This window comes from Grammomys surdaster, unplaced genomic scaffold (genome assembly GCF_004785775.1).
Source record: "Grammomys surdaster isolate TR1022 unplaced genomic scaffold, NIH_TR_1.0 181, whole genome shotgun sequence".
Classification (NCBI taxonomy): Eukaryota; Metazoa; Chordata; class Mammalia; order Rodentia; family Muridae; genus Grammomys; species Grammomys surdaster.
The window spans coordinates 1565751-1587919 of NW_021604626.1; the positions used below are offsets into that span (position 1 = coordinate 1565751).

The 22169-nt window shown below is 41.1% G+C and overlaps 1 protein-coding gene across 13 annotated transcripts in view; it reads right to left on the reverse strand.

The window, feature by feature from the left end:
- The window catches only part of Pard3 (par-3 family cell polarity regulator), a 556386-nt gene that overhangs the window by 308284 nt on the left and 225933 nt on the right, over positions 1 to 22169 (reverse strand). For all 13 annotated transcript variants that reach the window (XM_028767780.1, XM_028767787.1, XM_028767783.1 and 10 more), the window contains exon 4: positions 1240 to 1418. In XM_028767780.1, coding sequence (XP_028623613.1) covers positions 1240 to 1418 — 179 coding nt within the window. The remainder of the gene's footprint in view (positions 1 to 1239; positions 1419 to 22169) is intronic.

The window sequence follows — 22169 nt, forward strand, 5'->3', positions numbered from 1 at the left end:
TATATATATATATATATATATATATATATATATATATATCTCCACCCCACAATTTTTAATTGAACTAATAATACTAATAATACTAATATTAATACTAATACAGGCAAGAGTTTGCTGGAATGTAAAGCACAATTTAAAAAAAAAAAACTTCACTTCACTAGAACTTTCACAGTTATGCAAAGAGTAAGTCAAAACAATAAAATAATCTCAAGCTACGCCCACTTTGATAGCAACATGACTTGCACTGTGTGCTAACACCTTCACGTGTCTCATGCCACGCTGTGTGAAATTATTGACTACAGTGAAACACATCCACAGACTCTTGTTCTGGAGATATACCCATGAAAAATGAAAACATGGCTTGAAGTTTATTAAGAGATTAGAGACATGGCAGAACGGGAGGGTAGGGTTCTATAGGACCACCAAGTGATGAAGGGCACTGAAAATAAGGTTAACAGACTAAAGTGTATTTATTGGGCTAAGTAATATAGGTCAAAAGAGCAAACTGCACTGTGATCAGACAGCTCACTTCCACTCTGAATGAAGGAAAACTCGGGTTAAATGATGAAAGAAACAGATTAAAATGCCACAAAGTGTGCTTTCGTGCTTCTGAGTCTATGATGTTGTAAGTTCTTTGATATATTTTCTAAGCCAATACAGGGATTTGCTTATTTGTATATAAAATATCTCTAGAAGGTCATGCAGGAAGCAGGAAGAAGAAATTCCTAGGAGCTTTATAAGGAACGCTTTGTGTTTGAGTTTTTCTTCAGAGGCTGTTTTTATAGCTCAGTTTTGAAGAACTTCCCTAATGTGTTAAGGCCTTGGCTTCCATCCCTGAGACTGAGGAAGACAAAAGGGGAGGGGCATAGGCATGAGAAAGGGGTGGGGCATAGATAGACATGAGAAAGGAGAGGGATAAAGGCATGAGAAAGGGGAGGGGCATAGGCATGAGAAAGGGGAGGGGTATAGGCATGAGAAAGGGGAGAGGCTACCTTTTTAATCCAATGGATATATTATCATTTCAAACCATGGATCCACAGACAACCACACTCAATGCATAACACTGGATTTCATCAGAAAATTCAAACAAACTACATATCAGTGCCTGTATAAATGGATGAGAAAATCACTAACACTCACACAGGACCACAGTATATGCTCAAGGAGCATATGGTCATACTTGACTGGCATCAAGGATAGAAGATGGTAAGGGTTTCAGAAACAAGAGGAGGTATTTACCTTCCTGTCACAGGTTTTGGGACTTCCAGCGGTGTTCTGCTTGAGAAAGCCAGCTGTCGTGGACCATCGGGTGGGGTTTTTCCTGGAGGGCTCTTCTGAGGAAAAGTTGTTATCACTGACTGAAGTGGAGAGGCCAGTTAAAGCTGGGTCACTACTCCGGCGGACATGAAGAGGCATATCTATACATGCAAAGAGAGGAATGGACTTAGCAGAAATGAACACCACACTGGGACAGATGCGTTCAATACAAAGACTAATATTTTTTTTTATTTTGTAACTTAAGCTTTAATCACATTTATCTATTGCGTGTCTGTGTTTATGTGTGGGTGTGTCTGTGCCACAGTACACATGTGGAGGTTGGAAAACAACTTGCACTAATTGAGTGTCTCCTACCGTGTAGGATCCTAGGATTGAGTTCAGATCTTTAGACTTGGAGGCAAGCACCTTTATTTGCTGAGGGTCTTGCTAGCCCAAGTAATGCTTTTAAAAAGAGACAAGGGGTGGGCACTCTAACACAGATCCTACTGGGCCTTCAAAAGCCCTGGTGGTGAAGGAGATGAAGCAGAGGTCTAGCTCTGAACAAAGCTGCCTGGTCTGGTACTTGGGCTTCACTGCTAGTTACTTAGGCAAGAAGGCCAGCTGTCCTCTACCTCTAGTCACCTGTCCCTGGAATGAAGATAAAATAACATCCTTCTTAACAAGGGGACTATGTGATCTAAATAAGAGCCAGTGCTTGGCATGTGATATATACCAAATTGAGAGCAACATCCTACATGGATCTTATTTACCAGTATGTCTGGATAAAATATCCTAAACGCTATGTAAGACAATTAACAAAACAAACAAACAAAACCAAAATTATTTCATCTACCTTTTAACTGTATCTGCAGAATTAGAAATGTAGACTTTAGAAAAATGCTTGGATAGCCTACTAAAGAACTATGCTAACGAGAACCCTGCTTTTCTTCAATGAAGTAGTACAGGAAAATGCAAAGCATACAGTCGCTTCTCCTTAAGATGATTGTAGTAGATGGTTTTAATTGTCAATCTGAATAGATGCAGACTCCTCTAGGAGATATCTCTGGGTGTGCCTATGACGATGTATCCAGAAAGGTGTAAGTGAGAATGGAAAACCCACTCTGAAAGTGGGTGGCATCGTGCGTGGCTGGAGTCTTGGAGAAAGTGGGTGGAGTAGCAGCATCTACCTCTCCCTGTTTCCTGACTGTGGACCCCATGTGACCAGCTGCCACTCACTGCTGCTGCCCTAACTTCTCAACAGGATAAACTGTACCCTCACATTTGTGAGCCAAAATAAGTACTTCCTTAGGTTGCTTCCATTAGGGATATTGTCACAGCAAGGAGAGAACCAGAGTATAGTGATCTTGAGAGTGCACATGAGCACATAGGAGCCTCCTCCAGATGTTCATACAAACCACTCCATGAAAGACTATTCTAATAGCATAATTAATATTCACGCAGAATTAGGATCTATCTATAGTTAACAGTGTTAATACAATCTGCAACAGATTCAGACCAGTATCTGTTACGGTATCATTGAAGCATGACAAACACAGTGGAGGAGAAACCTAGGATACAAGTTTTAATCGTTACCTTAAATAACTCAAACGCCTGCACATGTCTTTAATCCCAGCACTTGGGAGACAGAGGCAGGTGGATTTCTGAGTCTGAGACCAGCATAGTCTACATATTGAGTTTCAGGATAGCCAGGGCTACATAGTGAGACCTTTTCTCAAAAGGCCAACCAACACCAGCAGCAACAACAACAACAAAACAAAAATCCATAATATTTCTAACAAAACAGTTAAAGGAGGCAGTAAGCTCACTTTCAACCCAATCAAAGCCCACAAACAAGCCAACCATGGAAACGCCAAATTTAACACTTGCATCTACACCATGAAAACTTGGTAACAGGACCAAAGCTGGGCAACATTACCCACGCCAAAAAAACACTTGTTAGTTTAACACTAATTGTAGCCATAATCAATTTAATAGGAGAAACACATCCATGAAAATTAGGATAAGTAATTCTGATTTTTAAGTGTATAAACTGTGACAGCCACCCTTACTTAAATTCTGCAATAAAAAGCTAGAGGATTTACCTCCATCAGTAGAGTAGCAACACACACCTGTAACCCCAGCACTTGTAAAGTGGAGGCAGGAGATTCAGAAGTTCAAGATCATCCTTGGCCACCCAAGGAGTTAGAGGCTGGCCTGGCTCTATTAGACCCCATAAATATCTAAATAAAACAAATTATTAAGAACTATACAGTCACTTTGGAGACAGGTGCATAACAATATACATGAAGATCAATGCGTACTAACACTATAAGGAAAGTCCCTTACCAGAAGGAAACAAAATTATTCTCCAAATTAATGGGCTAGACAAGCCCCAAGGATTACAATGACGTCTGTTTTGGGTAAAGTCAGTGCTGGGGGTTTTGGTTTTCCATTTCTTAATTAGGTCTTGACACCAATCTCCCTCCCCAGCTACCAGTATGGGAGTATAAATACCACACTAGCTCACAAAAGGTCTTTACCAGGGGCACAGTCATAAAGGATAAAACCAGTACCTGCCACAAAATAGCCACAAAGAATAATATTCCATCTCACAGCAGACTCACACTTTTAGAATTTCACTGAACTTGTTCACCCGTATCAACAGAGTGGGAACAATGGATTACACACATGATTCCATTACACCATTACCTGGAACTGTCATTTCTGCCTAGACATGAGTGTTAGGTTGACCTGTTAACCTGAAACAAAGGAAACTCACATCTTCGTGGCAATGCATTATTATGGAACTACTGCTTATTATATTCTAAGGGATTAAAACTTTTATTGGACTGAACAGTCAAAGTTAAAAATACACGGTGGGGTCACTTAAGACTCGACTGTTCCCCTACTATGTGCTCAGCCTCTTTGTCTAACCTGACTTTAAAAGAACAATCAACTTTAGAGGCCTTCTCTTTCTCATGTATTCAATGTTTACACCCTAAGCTAATGCTGTAATCTTACATTATATACTCTTCCGTTCCCCTGACCCATAAGCAATACATGCATGCATGTATGTTACGGAAAAAAAACCCAGGTTTTCAAGGTTTTGAGAGGCCATAAAACTGAGTCATCACACCGAAGAAGTGCCATCCACTGTCCTAAAATGGAAAGACTCCAGCATCATGACTGAAGTAAGCCAGACCCAGAGAAAAGCAGCAAACCATCTCATTCACAGAAAGAAACTGACTAACCTGCTCTTGAAGGGGTGTGTGCACTACAGGCTAGAAAGGGGAAGAGGAGGAGGAAGAGGAAACAGGTATGAAGACAATCAGAAAATGCAACATGCTCTGGTAGTTGCAGCAAAGAATCACTTAACTGTGCATTCCAAAATAGCAAAAGTGAAGGATCCCAAACATTCCCAACACAAACAAATGAAGAATGTTTGAGAAGATGCGGTTGCTATTTACACTGTGTGTGCACACATACATCAATGCACACCATACATGCAGAGTAATACCACACTGCCACTCCACAAATATACACAGTAACTACAAAAAGACAAGACCCCAGTGCGGCTCTGCACTGATTATCTCTCACTATAATCATGAACACTTGAAAGTTTGCTGTTTTGCTTTTTTTTTTTATTCTCTTGGTTCTGTAGCTGTGTGAAAATTATAAGGCATTTTTATGTAGCTTACACAAACACAAAGGTTTAGGAACAGTGTATTACAAGCAATGACATCCCTTGGAGGGTCTGAATGGTTTTATTTTTTTAATGTGACTTCTGTACTAGTCACAATAGAGAAGCTGAGCTCCAAAAGACAACAGGAACAGCCAGCTGTGGTCACAGATCAATGTTCCAGACGAGAGCTCAGGCTCCCGAGCTAGGGCTCAGTGACCACAGAAATCAGTAAGTTATTATTCAGCAATGTATCAGAAAAAGCATTCAATTTCTACCTCTGACTATAAATGCTGCTATCAGTTATTAAGGGGAGGAATGTTGTTGTCTTCAAGGCAGAATCGTATACTCTGAAAACTCCGTACCTCAACTGATGGCCTCTACACTGCAGGGAGGAGCCGAACAGTTCACTAATTATAAATGCAAATTGCAGCAGCACACATCTATATACCAAAAATGTGATAACAGGGAAGAAAAGGACCCCACTGGTTACTGGAGTGAGTACATGCATGGATGGTTTGGTGACAAAGAACAACACAGATGAACAGGCAGAGATGGGTGTGGTTCTCAAAACATTTACCTCAGGACTTGACCTCATCCAAAAAGTAGGGACCAGGTGTGGTGATGTATGCAATTATTCCTAATACCTCAGAGGCAGAGGCAGGAGGATGTCTGCGAGTTTGAGGCCACAGTGAGCTCAAGTCCCAGGCAGGGGCTATACAATGTAATAAAACAGTAGCAACAAAAAAGTGAGTGAGCCGGGCAGTGGTGGCCCACGCCTTTAATTCCAGCACTTGGGAGGCAGAGGCAGGTGGATTTCTGAGTTCGAGGCCAGCCTGGTCTACAGAGTGAGTTCCAGGACAGCCAGGGCTACACAGAGAAACCCTGTCTCGAAAACAACAACAACAACAAAAAAAAAAAACAAAAACAAAAAAAAAAGTGAGTGAGCCTTCAAACATCTGTGGTTTGTGCAGCCCAGGGTGGTTACCACTTAATAGGTGAAATGAAAAAAATGCTAAGTATTTACTGATTTTTTTTTCATTTAAGTAATAATAATAAACCCACTACATGCTCCATAATAATTTAAGTTTATGACAATGATTTTACAAAAAGCAATGCACACGTTAACAGAGAAGACAGCCACTGCTTTGTGTTTTATACAATAGAAGACACCTGGATCCCATATCTGCTTCTGCAGGCACTACTGCTGCAAAATGGAAATGTACAGAAGAAAAGCAGCATTATAAATACGGAGCTGGAGGAAAGATCATATTCTAATTGCCTTCTGAGATAAGTGTGGAGATTCCTCTCCATATTTGAGGAATAGCAGTTTCTCAAAGGTCAGACGCAACATGGGTATGAACTTTTCCGTTACGTTAAACTCTGCTTGTCTATCTCACACTTTTAATGGACTATCTACTTAAGAAAAATTCTGTAGCCTTAGTCATCTGGAAAATATTAGTTATTGAGCTAGGCCAATCTTCTCAATGTTGACACATTCCCTCTCCTATCAGAAAAATCACATGTTAACGTCTCTACCGATCTCATTGAGAACGAGTCATAGAGTGGGAAAGCTGTCAACAGGAGCAAGTTATGGGCTGGAAGCTGTCAGTCATGCTCACAGTGGGTGTGAGTTTCCAAAACCCGCTTTTCACCATTAGGTTGAATTTTATATTTGGCAACAAACACTGTGAATCGCTGTTCTTGTTTGATGGGCTTCTGTCATCAGATACCGAATTCTGAACATCCAAGGACCCTCTGCCCTTTTTAAAAGTAAAAGTAAAAGTGATGTTCCAGAGCCCTCGAGGTTAGTGGGTGAGTTAAACGTTAGCTGTGTAAGCAAGTGTCCCTCAGCGCTGGGAAAGCAGAGAGAGAAATGGATCCCTTGGGCTCTCTGACCAGCCAGCTTAGCCAGAAATGGGGAGCTCAGTCAGGTTCAGCGAGAAAATCTGTCTGAAAATAAGGACGATGACACCTGACATCAACCTCTGACCTGTGTGGACACACACAAACGCACACACACACACGCTAAATGAAATCTAAAAGGTTCCCGATCAAGCCATCGCCTAGCAGGTTTGTTTCTTGGTTTTTTTTTTTTTGAGACAGCTGAGATGTTTTATGCTTCACATTCTACCATTTAACATCTGTGTACTTGAAGTCAGGTTAAAGTAATGGCTTGCCCTGGTTCATTGAGTAACAAGCAGGGCTATTTTTCAATGAATCTAAGGGGCAAACAAAGCACGTGCTGCCACATGCTCCGTGGCCAGCATGTTACCTATGGACTCCTCCAACCCACCTGTGAAGCAAGTAAACTATTCAACGATGGTTCCTTATGACGTTGGACTGGGGACTGAGAACACAGCCTCACTTATGGTAGCTGATCCTACGACTATACCTACACCCAGCTCAGGGGGTAGATATTAATAATAACTGAAATGTGTCACCCTCTGGCTCCCTTGAAATGGTGTCAGTGACTCATAAGGACCTATGAGCCAGAACCTAAGAATCACTAGCTTGGAATTAGTTCTCCTTTTAAGGTTTGATTCCCAACTGGTAAAACCAGAGACCAGCTAAATCAGTCTCCTGAGGAGCAAACATATGACCTCATACGTGTCTATTGTCCTCTCCAGGATCCTCCATCAAACCTCTTCCTAACAGAACTGATAACCGTCTAGCAATATGTCAAAGAAAGTATAAACACATTCATAGGAACCTCCAAACATGTTGCAATATTGCAGGCACTACAGCTTGCAAATACCAAAAGCTGTAAGGACAGGTTCAAAGTTAGCTATGCAGTGAATGGGGGTGGGGGGGAAGGCTCTGAGCAAGCAGACGTGGTCTCCATGAAAGCGATTATGATAAATATCTAGACAAGTGGTTAAGTCCTATGCTTGAGAGGCTCTTCCTTTCTCCTCATAGCAACAGAACTTAGTGTCACACAAAGAATACCATTTTGCCCTGGCCATCGAGGATGAAGAGTAAAATAGGATGCAGTGATCTTTTTAGTTTCATTTCCTGTTGCTGTGACAGAGCACCCTGACAGAAGCAACTTCAGAGAGAAGGTAGTTGGCTCACAACTCCAGTTCACAGCCCACCACTGTGGAGGAGTCAGGGTGGTGGAATCAAGAGTCAGCTGATCATAACATCCCCAGTCTGGAGCAGAGAACAAGCGCTTGGCTCGCATTCTTCACTCAGGGAGACTGCATTTCCTGCCTAATGGATTCTCCTATTGAGTACTGGGTCCTCCTACTGAACTATCTTCATCCAGACAATTGTCCCATGGACATCCCCACAGCCCAACACGATCTAGGTAACAACTCATTGAAACTCTCTGTCAAAGTGATTCTAAAATCTAACCATCATAAGACTTGTACAACTTACAAGAGTGACCCGGGCCAGTGGCCTACTGCATCAACACTAATAATCTCATAGGCCTTGTGCCCATTAAAGTTATTAGCAATAATATAGGTGGTTCTTATCTGTTGAAATTCCTTAACCCTAATTTTAGGAAAACAGAAGTATTTTAAAATACCATAATTAAACTTTCCAACCAAGCAGTCTTCTGATTTATTTAATATATAGATGTTCAAAGCCTAGCCTCTAAAACATTAAAAAGAAAATTCAAAGATGGGCATCTTTAATAATTAAGCTCCTGGCTGCAGCTCAGAGGGATGTACAGTGGTACTGGCCCGGGACAGCTGTGCAGGCTGTTTGATGTCACCACTGCTTTGAAGAAGGGCTAAAGGAGCAATAAACCATCATCCCAAGATTCCAGACTCTCTGCGATGCTAGTGCGCTATAAATATTGATTTGTTTTCTTAGGTAACGTGCTTTTTAAATAAAGCGAAGAAAGGGTAAATCTAATAAGGAACTGGAGCAAATGCTAAACGGGAGACACAAGTGTTAAGTTAGACTTCCAATGGTCTCCCCTTCTCGCTGCACTGATTGCTGCTTCTCTTAGTCCCTCCATTGACTCATGTATTATTTAACCACTTGCGGCGATGAATAAACTTGTTCCAAAAAGCCCTGCCTAAGCTGGCAAGGTATTTAATCAAATCTAAAAATAGCGGAGAGCCACAAGGTTTCTAACGGAATTTGCTATACAAACAGCACAATTACTCTACATGCAACCATTTCTCCCATCCCCAGGGCCACTGCACAGTTCTCAAAGACACAGCCCACTGTGGGAACACTCAAGTTATTAACACATGCCATGTTATAAAACCTACCTTCAGATGGATATGCACCAAAGCAAGCCTAGGAAGAATTCTGCATACACTCGTTGTGGCCCAGAGCTTATCCCTACCCAGACTGGCAGTTCCATCACCAGACTCTGCAGGAAGATCATCCCAAAGTCCAGAAGGAATGAATGAGGAAAGCCCATTGCTTTCTGCTTAATTCACTGTGGCAGTCCAAGCTTGGTTTTATCCTTTGGTAAGCATACGTGATTTCTAAACCACCAATCAAACGCTGGGGCCCCACATTCTTGGTCTGGTCAGGCCACAGTAACATTAGAACAAATCTTGGTCTCTCCATTTTAGGACCTATTATCTGAAGTCCCCAGGAAAAAAAATCCCTCCTACGTTGACCCTTCTATACAAAGGCTGACCAACTGATCAGAAAATCGATGGTTGTCGAGAGCTAGCTTGTTGCAGGTCCAGAGCTAAATTACCCTGGGCTATCCTAGCCACCAAACAGGTACTTACTGCCCATCTCTGTGTGTCACCTAACATCCTTGTAACTATTAAGTAAGTTATGTGAGAGGTATTAACAGACCACTAGCTTCCACCAATTCAGATATCCTCAAGCAGCAAGCATCTAAGGCCTACTGCTGAGATTTCCCACTTTGCTGTGACCTGCCAACCTGGATTTCCAGCACCATATTTGATATGATTGATAACTTTCTTTGTTCTGTTACTATAAAACATTATGAAAGTGTTACCATGTTGGAAGATGGAATTTGGAGTGGCCTGGATATATACATATTACATATATACATATATATTATATTATGTATATATTACAATATATTACATATATACATAATACATATATGTAATATTTATATATTAAGATATATACATGTTACATATCCTGAGCCACAGTCATTCACACTTGGCTTCCTAAAGAACCAATCTCTTTATTCCTTTTGAGGTGAGAGTTATGGTTTTTGCGAGGACAGGTCTGAACGCCCCTCTATGCCTCATGCCCAGATATAGCTGAACACTTGCTTGGAAGGCATCGATGCCACAGGTGTTCCCAGGTCCACCTTCTCTAAGAGGTTCCTACAGCCAAATGGAAGTTGTCCTCATATGAACTACTCTGGTTAGAACTCGTCTTCATTATTAAATTCTTCCTCTGGCACAGAAAATGGAACTTGGAAATGTCTGCAAAAATGCTGGCTTATAAATGAAACATATGAATAAAGGTGGCTTCCAGCTACCTCTTCTTACTCCGACTGTCTAGATTATAGTAAGGTCAATCTCTTTATCAAAGCAGAAAACGATCCATATTGGTAGCCCAAGGTGGATGGTTTTTTTTTTTTTTCTCCCTGATGAGAAAAGAAGAATGAATTGCTAGTTCAAGCACTGCCAATAATAGATGGAATCCCAGCAATGGAGTCTTTTCTTCTTATTTGCTTTCCTATTAAGTCTGCATTGCTGCCCTTCGTGCACAGCTGAGTCCCCTACAGGAGTGTCTGAGCACCACATTCCTCAGGTTAAAGCCAACAGTCCACTAAGAATTTTACACTCTCTGAATCAAATCTCTTACATCCCTACAACTTTACCAGCTCAGGTCAACAATCGTGTAATCAAAGTTGAAAACGATCAATTATATCTGACAAGGAATTTGTCTCTCAAAACTTGCCACTGACTATTGACTGATGGAGAGGCCCACGCTCTCTCCTTGGTCATTTGTCTTCTATTATCTTATTAAGGATTTGCAGACTTCACTAACTGTCGGGCTAACTTTTGAGAAGCATTACTTTTGTATCCTTTATTATTCTTTAACCCCTGACCTTCAATGCTTCAAAGTGTAACAACTCCCCTCACCTAGGGACTACTGATCCATAACATTCACTAGTTGATTTTCTGCCATCCACATCTGGTTCTGGAATTACTTCACCCACAGGCTTCTTATCAATTGCTTCATGGAGGCAAACTTAAGTCTCCAGTGTTTAGCATCCACAGTCTACAGACTTTTGTTGGTGTTATTGTTACTGGGTTAATTTATTTCTGTTGTGCTGGGATGAACTCCAGGATTCAAACCTGCTTAGGCAATCACAGTACAGCACACTCCAGCCCAAATCTCTACACTTTATTTGTGATCACAGATGGAATTTTTGTCTTAAAAATGAATCTTCACTAAGGAAACCTGAGGACTCAGTATACACTAGTCACTCAACCAGCTGCTGGGGACAAACAGATTCTAGTGAGGAGAAAGAGATTACAAAGTAACAGTGCACACTATGTCCTGGGGATTGGTACTGTGAAAAGCTAAAAAGAGTGAGGGATGATGGGAAAGGAAGCACCAGTTTATAAGAGGGAGAATAGGATACACGCTGTCCATGTTCCTATCTTGCATGTTCCACTTTAGGATCAATTCCTCACGGTGGCACCGTGTACATGCTGGCTGGTAATAAGCTCGTTTGACACCAGGCAGCTGCTCTAAGCCCTGAGCAAGGCTTCATGGTCCTGAAGCATATGGCTACATGTCTACGTATATTACCTTCAATGGGTAGAGAAGGCTCACTGATAATCTAATGCGGCCATTTTTTTTCTCCTTAAGGGAGGAGTAATGGATATGTTAATACACCCTTTGCATCTATAACAGGCAATCAGGGGTAGGGACACTGACACTAGCTAGACACTTACTGTGGTTAAGAATGTGAGGGAATTTTATCATGCTAATAGGAATTCCTCAGAGCAAGACTAAGAAAATTGCTAAAGTTATTCTATTTTTACAGGTAGGGAAGTTTGGCATTAGAAGAATAAGAACTCCTGACTAGAGTTAATGTCTAAGTGACTGTGGAGATGAATTCATGTCTCAGTTGTCAGAACAAAGATGGGCTCCAACCCAACAAGAATGGGATCAGATTCCCCTGAAGCTAGGGCCTGAGCCCTACCTTGTTCACAAATTCCCAGCATGGGAGTCCTAATCACCAAAGGTCAGCCATACAGCAAATGCATTTCAGCAGACCCCATAGTAACAGAATAGGAAAGACAGACATTCTCTCAGCACATGGCCCAACTGGGGCTTGAATATCTGTACACATTCTTGACAGAAAAAAAGGAGGTCCATGGGAAAGAATTAAGAATGAGATAGTTTCCTATTAGGTAAAGCTGAGAAACAACAGAGGTTCTTAATCTATCATAATTTATTGTCTTGCTAGGGGACTTGATGAAGGAGGAGCATCATACTGAAGGAAAATGAACCTTGTCCTGTGTGTGTGTGTGTGTGTGTGTGTGTGTGTGTGTGTGTATGAATTTCACTAGTTTGTCATAAAGAAGATCTGAGCATATTTCATGAAATGCTTGGCTTTAGGGCAAATATGGTGACATACACTACAGGCCAGGCCTGGGGATCCAGCTAAGAACACAGATTCCAATGCCAATGGCTAACAGTGGGTCTAAAATTCTGTATTTTTTAGCAATTCATCAGATTCTGCCCCAAGTAGCAAGACTGCTAGGCTGCTCTATACAGAAGCCATTGTTTAGGGCTTATTTCACTCAAGTACCTTTGGCCTTATTTCAAAGCTCAGAGGTTATGAGAGGATAGAGATTGATTACTATGCTGTTCAGACACATGTCTCTCTGAATTTAAGACTCTGGTAATTCTGTAGACCAGTTAACTTAGCACAATGAAAATATAATCTCAAAACTACAGTTGGATACCCTCGACTGTATTAACCTTTTATCACGCCATACAGGACACGATCAGAGGTGATGTCGTTTCTTTGAACTTCACTTTGAAAGTTTAAAGATGCAATCGTTAAAGAATTCAGGGAAGAGGGGGGTGCAGAGAGGGCTCAGTGGTTAAGAACACTTGTTGCTCTCACAGAGGACCCAGGTTCAATTTACAGTACCTACATGGTAGTTCACAGTCATCTGTAGCTCGACTACCAGGGTGTCTGATGCTGCCTTCTGACTTCTGTGGACACTAAGTATGTCCACAGTGACCATACACATCAACAAAAGCACTCACACATAAAATGAAATGAGTATATTTTTAAAAGAAAGAAAGAACAGAATGCATTGAACAGAGGAAAACCTAAATTTTCTAACATCTAATGGAATTTTTGTGACATATTTGATGTTTATATTCACACTTTGGGAAATCACAGCTCATATCTAGACTCCCCAAAGACATAAACAAACATTTACATATGATTTTTATCAAGGTGCTCTATTTAGCACTAACCCACTGTGATAATACAAATGTTATCATAAATCTGCTACAAAATAAAGTTCCAGTCATAATCAGAGCAGTTAACAATCCTCTGTTTAGTATGCTAAATGCATCGGAGTCGGCCGCTCTTTAATTGGAGAGATGAACCGCTTTAATATTGATGAAATATTTCTAATATTTAAGTAGCAGTTTTATACCAGTAAATCTAAACAACTTTACCTATCATTCTGGCAGCCTGACAACCAAGCAAAAAGAATTCAACCCAATAGTGGTTTCCTAGGCAACAAGCAGAGAGAACCACTGGGGTAAAAATCGAAAACAAGAAAAAGCATTGTGGCATTTCCAGTAGGCTTAAGAAATGCATTCTAATTGTTCAAATGTCACAAAGACAACAATATTGAAAATCATTTCATTGGAAATGATTCAAAAGATAATGCCATTTTCATTGTAGCAAACGGGGTGTGGAGAAATAGAAAAATTAGATTCCCTCCCTTTATTCTGAATTAAGTAGGGTCAGTCATCAATCTTGTCTGATTTTATGAAATTTATCTACATTAGTACAGATTTCTAATATGCCTCCTTATTTCCCTATAGCAAGGATGAGCTGACATTCACTACTCAAAGAGTCACCCAGAGTGAGGAGACTGTGGTTTAGATAAAGCCTCTGGGCATCTCGGGGCACACAGAGGACCTCATGCTTGCTTAGGTCTTCATTCAAAAGGAAAGCCCTTTGTAATAGTTAAATTCATTATCTATTTGACAAGCTCTGTAGTCAGCTTGGAGACAAACCTCTGGGCATGTCTGCAAGCAAGCTTCTAGATCAAAGCTAATTGAAGTAGAAAGACCTACCTTAAGTGTGAGTGGGACCTTCCTCTGGGCTCGTACAGTGTACTGAATGAAAAGAAGACAGTGAGTAGTAACAGGATGTATCTCTCTGCTTCCTGACTGCAGAGACAATGTGAGGAGCTGTCTTAAGCTCCTGTGAACACACGCCCTACTGTGACAGACTATACTGACCTAACTAATCCAGAATGAACCACTCCTTCCTTAAATTGCTTTTGTGAGGTGTCCCCACATAACATCAAGAAAAGTAACAGTACAGCTCTCCTCGAAAAGAGCTGGATATCCCTCTCTTGCCTCCTGTTTTTTTTTGTTGTTGTTGTTTTGTTTTTCCCTCTGTAAAACAGAGGGCACTTGGATTCAACCTGGCAAACCTCTTAGCCTGTGACTTTTAATAGCTGAAATACAGAAGGGCTGCTTTGTAATTCTGCTGATGAGATGGGTACTATGTTCTAGGCAAGTTGACGATTTCTTTATAGACCTTGAACTTTGACAGTTAATCTTGCGAAAAGGATATTGGAAAAGGATACCGAACAGCACAGCTAATTTAAGGTCTAAATGTTTACCAGTTTCTATAACAATGGAGCATTCTGTCTTATCTCTATGATAGGAGCTTTTTTTTTTTTTCTGGAATAAGAAACATGTAAAGAAAGCCCTCAATCTGGACTGAATGGTGCTGCAGTCCTATGAGACAATCACTATTGTATTCCAACCAACTTTCTCAGAGAAACACTTCATTAATTTAGAAACTTGAGCGAAACTTATCAAATAATCCAGTCAAATCCATCAATTTAGTAGCTGCGGTCAAATATTAGAAAAGTGTTTTTTATGATACTGGTAAATTAAGGAAACAAACAGTAGAATGTAAATAATAATAGTAAATAGTAAAGTAAAAAAAAATGTTTCTATTATAGATACAAAACAAAGCAAAGGGAAAATGTTGCAATTCTTTCCCAGTGGCAGTCCACCAGCATTGTGAGAATGGCGTTAATAGCTCAAGAATGGTGGGCAACCCTGACCTGGGTGTCCCAGTGATCAGTGTGCAACCTTGACCTGGGTGTCCTAGGGATTGGTGTGCAAGCCTGACCTGGGGCCCCCAGTGATCAGTGTGCAATCTTGTGACCTAAGTGTCCCAATGATCAGTGTGCAACCCTGACCTCGGTGTCCTAGTGATCCATGTGCAACCCTGACCTGGGTGTCCCAGTGATTGGTGTGTAATCCTGACCTAGGTGTGTTCCCCTTTTCATATATATGCTTGCTCACATATAAAAGCTAAAATAACAGAAGGCTTAGCGCTACCATGGATCAAGTTGAAAGCTTATGAGAAAAGTGAATTCCCAGAAGCAGAAGCACATATACTGGTGAGCACATTCTTACACATTAATTTCAGTTCACTTGGACATGCTGTCTCTGTTGGTTTTTTATCCAGCTGTCTAGATTCTCGTACTGGTTAATAAACACAACAGAGGAGGTCACCATACTTTATCCATACACCACATAAAATAATTTTAAAGAAAATTTAAACAACACAGTAATTAATTAAAACTTAAAGCTGGGCTTGGTGGCATAGACTTTTAATGGAAACCCAATGGAAACTGAGGCAGAAGGATTCCAAATTTTAGGCCAGTCCAAGCTATAGATACAAAATCAGTGGTAACCTGGCCTGCATATTGAGACTGTAGCTTTAAAAGAAAAAGAAGTGTACCCTAAGAGTCCAGAGGACTAATGGGGTGCTAGAATCCATGCAGGTCTCCAGGGGCCTGACAAAGCACGCTAATGATGAAATGCAGACTGGATTTTTTCCCATCCCTATGAACCAGTGCGGCAGATGTCAAGATCCACATCTTGATCAGATATGGATAAAATGGCTCCTTTTTCATAGTTTTAACTTACATCTTCCTTTCCCACATTTTTTTTTAATTTACAAAAGACTTGTTATTTCAGATATCAATATATAATGTGGTTTGATTAAGCAATGTCCTCCGTAGCTGGGGGTATTTAAACTCTTGGTCCCCAGGTGTTTGAGGAGATGGTGCAGCACTGCTAGAAAAAGTCTGTCACCTAGGGCTCATTTTGAGTATTTATTAGCTTACCCTATCTCCAAATTGAGTTGTTTCTCTCTCCCCCGACCCCTCTGTGTGTGTGTGTGTGTGTGTGTGTATGTGTGCCTGTGTGTGTATCTGTCTGTCTCTGTATATGTGTGCATGCATATGTGTGTGTTTGTCTCTCTCTGTGTATATGTATGTATATGTCTCTCTGTCTCTGTGTATGTTTCTGTCTCTTTCTCTCTTTGTGTGTGTGTGTGTGTGTATGTATGTGTGTGCATCTGTCTCCCCTTCTCTGTGTGAGTATTTGTGTCTCTCACTGTGTTTCTCCCTTTCTGTGAATATGTGTGTGTGTGTGTGTGTGTCTTCTGAATGTGTGTATATGTCTGTGTCTCTGTCTCTCTGTGTGTCTCTCTTTGTCTCTTTCTCTCTGCTTCCTACATGTGAATGGATATATGCTCTCTAACTTCCTGCTATAGCTGCTGACTGCTACTATGCCTTGCCATACCTATACAGCCATAGGCCAAGAATGCTTTCTTCTAAAAGTTGCTTCTGGCCATGTCTTTTATTTTTTAATCATAAACAAATGAACAAACAAATGAAAATATAACTAATACAGCTGCTCATCAACTAACAACATTTTGGGGGGTGTAACACATCAATATCATGTATGTGGTAAACTTCAATGTATCACAATTAACAGGAGACAGGGTTGCAGACGTGCCTCAGTTGGTAGAGGGTTTGCCTCACATGCCCAAGTCCTGGGTTTGATCCCAAGCACCATTTAAACTGGGTGGGTGGTACAGGCCTGTCACCTGAGAACTGAAGAGAAAGAGGAAGTTCAAGGCCATGTGTAGCTACAGGGCAAGTTTAAGGCCACCCAAGAGTGTATGAGACCTATTTGAAATAATAATAATGATAATATATTAGAATAATATGTGCACTGACTCTAGCGTGTCAGGAAGTAGTAGATTAAAAAGTGTATGCTGGAGAGTTAATTAGAATTAATGTATTCCAAGCAATTGCCTTTCAATTATCAATCCCACAATGCACAGGAGGCAGGGCAGCCAGAGAACGCTACTCTTCTTTGATGGAAAAATGTCCCCAAACTCAAAACCCTTTGAAACCTCAGATTTCACAACTTCTCTAAAGCAAAGTGTGGTTATGAATTATCATGCCCCAAATGGAACAGATCTGCAAAGATTAGACAATGTTTTGACAAACCATGATCCTTTCATGTTTGCATTCCTAAAAGAGCAAAGAGAAGAGTCTACCAAGAAGCGACGGTACTCGGCACCTTGAAACTTAATCATGAGAACTGTGCAGAACACACCAGCAACGGAGCCCACTTTGGACCAACATATAGCCACTCAATTAAAAAAAAAAAAAAAAGAAAACCAAGTTAAATATTTTATTGACATAACCATGAAATCATGAAAAACGAGCTATCAAAGGAAAAGAGACTCCTTCACCTTCTCATCAGGGAAAAGTCTGCAGCCTGCCACTTGAAGCTCAGGAAGTAAATGCACCTATTGCTATTCTGTGGAATCGCCCAGAAAGATCAATTATCAGAAAGGTCTGACACGTTCCCAGAATGCAGTCCATATCTTTATGATCCCAGTTCACATCTACCTTACAATTTAAGGAATAGGTAAGCTTAGCATGTTAGAAGCGATGTAAAAAGCAGAAAAGAGATGATGAAGGCAAGAGGTACCGATGCTAAACACAGAGAGTAGTGCTGGTGGTGTCTCCCCAGACATGAAGAATGGTTGATAGTGCTGCCCTGGAGAACCTCCACAATCCCAGTTCAAGGACACTAATCTACTAGTCTCATGAGCTGAGAGGAAGAACCTGATCTTTAGCACTGTAGAGCTTAGAGCTGTCAGGACACAAACAAGAAAGGTAGCACATTCTTTCTGCTCCTCTTGAGACTTGGTCTCCCAATGTTGCTGAGACTAATCTTGAACTCCTGGCCTTAAGGACTTACACCTCTCCCATGAGGCATGTGCTTACAAAATAAAACCCCAACAAAACAAAACAAAAACCTGCATGCTCTAGAGATAGGCACAAAATTAGCTGTAAAATGCAGGTGTGATAGTCAAGAAACGTATCAATTCTTTAAAAGCTAGTAAATGTCCATTGAGATGCTTTACATATGCTTGGCCCAGGGAGTCTATTAGAAGGTGTGGCCCTGTCAGGGTATGTGTGTCACTGTAGGTGTGGGCTATAAAACCCTTACCCTAACTGCCTGGAAGTCAGTCTTCCGCTAGCAGCCTTCAGATGAAAATGTTGAACTCTTAGCTCCTACACCATGCCTGCCTGGATGTCACCATGCTCCTATCTTGATGATAATGGACTGAACTTCTGAATCTGTAAACCAGCCCCAAATATATGTTGTCCTTTGTAAGAGTTGCCTTGGTCATGGTGTCTGTTCACAGCAGTAAATCCCTAAGACACCCATGTAGGCAACTCCTCTCTATCCTAAGAAATCAAAAGTAGAAAGGTCTGAACTAGGTAAAAAATGGCAGCTGAGGCAGAGGTCAGCAGTGGAGGGGATTCCTGGTTGCTGGGCTAACAGGACCTACAAGGAAATAAAATCGAAGTGCAGACCAGGATGGTGAAACAGTCCTACATTTCAATATTCGCAGCCTGTTCACAATTTTCCTAATGGAAATTTCACACAGTACAAAAGTGAGTAATTATCATAAAATTTTTCTAATGATGCAAACAAGCTAAAAACGGAACAAACATCTTTTTTAATCAGAGTATTTTTTTAACCAACCAAACAGAATTATATAACAATGATCAGAATTCTGTTTTTCCTAAAACAGGGCTCCATTGGGTGATCATCTAAATAAAGCAAAGCATAAGTGAAACACTCCATGGTTAACCCTCAGTGCCGCTGTTCTCCTTCTTGACATATTTAAATGGCCAGCCCAACAGCAGCTGTGTACCCTGTTCAAGTCACTGGTGTACAGGCAGGCACCAATCAGGGAGAATAATGGCTCCATCCATTTACCAGGGTCAGGGGAATCACACTGGAACATTGGTTGAGCTTGCACAAGAACCTGGGGATTATGTCCAGCACCATACTCATGATTGGGTTCATGAATGGATACAAGCATTCGTACATCAGAAGTTCTGTGTAAAACTGTGAGTACAGCAATACCCACTCAATCTACGGGTATTTGGACTGGTGTGGTTTAGATATGCTACCCACACACCCTCGGGAATCATATATTTGGACACTTAGTTCCCAGTAGTAGCTCAGTATCTTTAGGAGGTGACGCCTTCCAGGCGTAAATATGCACCAGCATGGGAGGAATAACAAGGTCTGAGAGTTCGAGAACCAGACCCATTTCTGATCATTTGCTTTCTGCTTACAAGCTGCACTATAATGGAACCAGTTGCCCCACACTCCAGGGTTCATACTTTGTCTGCCCTGATGGGCTACAACCCTTGACTTGTGAGCCAAAAGTTAACCTTTTCTTTCTTGAGTTGTCTTTTGTCAACCCCCCTAACTAATGTAGGAGGTTAGGAGAGGACAAGGAAACCACCATCACATGTATATTGTTACATTGTGTCTTAGATAGGGTTTTACTGCTGTGAACAGACACCATGACCAAGACAACTCTTATAAAGACAACATTTAATTGGGGCTGGCTTACAGGATCAGAGGTTCAGTCCATTATCATCAAGGCAGAAACATGGTAGCATCCAGGCAAGCATGGTGCAGGAGGGGCTGAGAGTTCTACATCTTTATCAGAAGGCTGCTGGCAGAATACTGGCTTTCAGGCAGCTTGGATGAGGGTCTTATAGACCACACACACAAGGCCGCATCCACTCCAACAAGGCCACACCCACTCCAACAAAGGCCACACCCACTCCAACAAAGGCCACACCCACTCCAACAAGGCCACACCCACTCCAACAAGGCCACACCTCCTAATAGTGCCACTCCCTGGGCTGAGCATACACAAGCCATCACATATCACATTATTCTAATTCTTATTACTAATTACTGTTAACAACTGTGGTGATTTGAATGAGAATGACTACAATGGGTTCTTATTTTTGAATGTTTAGTCATCAGGAAGTAGAACTGTTTAAGAAGGACTAGGAAGTGTGGCCTTGTTGAAGGAGGTGTGTCACTGGAGGGGTGAGTTTGAGGTTTCAAAAGTCCACACCAAGCTCAGTCTTTCTCCTGTCTGTCTGTCTGTCTGCCTGCACACTCTTCTCTTCCTGCCTGCCTGCCTGCCTACCCACCCAGCTGCCTGTGGTTAAAAATGTAAATCTCTCAGCTCCAGCCTGTCAGCTTCCCACCATAATGAACATGGACTAACCCTCTAAAACTGTAAGCAAGGCCAGCCCCAATTAAATGCTTTCTTTTAGAGAGTTGCTTTGGTCATGGTGACTCTTCCCAGCAACAGAACAGTAACTGAGACAATGTCTTACTATGTCTGATTTAAAAATTAAACTTTATTAGAAGTATGTATCTATAAACAAAAACATATGGAAAGGCACAGTAGCATATACCTATAATCCCAGTACTTGGGAGGTGGGGGCAGAAGGATATTAAATTCAAAGTCAGCCTCAGGCCAGCATGAGGAACATGAGACCATGTCTCACACAATAAAAGAAAGAAGCATATACACAGGGCTACCAGCTTTAAAAAGAAAAGAAGTCCCTTTAAAGAGGAGCAAAGATGGCTCAGTGGTTAAGAAACCGACTGTACTTCCAAAGGTCCCGAGTTCAATTCCCAGCAACTGCATGGTGGCTCACAGCCATCTGCATCTGTACTGTGATAAAGAGAAGCAAGGAGGGGATCACTTCTCTGACCAAAACAATCTCCTGGCTCCTTATCATGTTACAAGGCTTCAAGATCCCTCCCTAGCCTTGCCTACAGGTCAGAAGTCAGAATGGTGGTGTTCTCCTGAGTTTTGATCCACCGGGGACTTTGCTTCTATCTTCCTTTCTCAACCCACTTGTTCCAGTTAAAACATAACCATTTGGATAATAAGAATCCTTACTAGATATCCATGCACTATTAATCTAACTAATCACCAGCTGCTCTTCCTTGTTCTAAGTCATAAATCTTCAGGCTGAAACATCACTGCCAAGCAACATAATATCCTTTTCCAATTCATTATCGCAAACTCTATATTTAAAATAAATACTGTTCCAGCTGATTTAAATAACAAATCAGCCAATGGATCAGCTGAGGCCCACAATGACATTTTAATTAAGTGTGATAATAGGGCTGCATTAACCTAGCATAGCTTTGAGACGCCCTTCGGTCACAGACTTTTCCAGAGTACTGTTGGTCCAAGCTGCCCTGACTGATCCAGTTGTAATTTTCCATCTTTAAACATGAGAATTAACTTTAAAAAAAAAAATCATTATCCTCAATACTTGCAAACTCTTTCCATGAATACCCTCCTTGTCAGCTTTGTGTATATACTTAGACATAAGCACGTTTATAGGTGTACATTTACAGTGTATATATCTAAATACTAGGATATATATATATATATATATATATATATTGATATATATATACATATATATCAAATTATTAATAGGTAAGTACTTCAAGGCAAAAAAAAAGACATCTAGTGGATAACAGTACAAATGCAAGGTAGCAACTTACTCCTCTATCAGCTGTGCTTGCCACTTCACACTTAAACCAGGTGTGGTGGCTTATACCTTTAATCCCAGTACTCTGCAGGCAGGGACAGCCAAATCTCTGCATTTGAGGCCAGCCTAGTCTACAGAGTGAGTTTAAAGATAGCCAGGGCTACATGTCTTCAAAAACGAAAGAAAAAGTTGAGGAAAACAGTTGTGGAACCCTAGAACATACAGGTGTGTAGGGTACAGATACATGTAGCTGTGAAGCCCTAGAACACACAGGTGTGTAGGGTGCAGACACATGCAGCTGT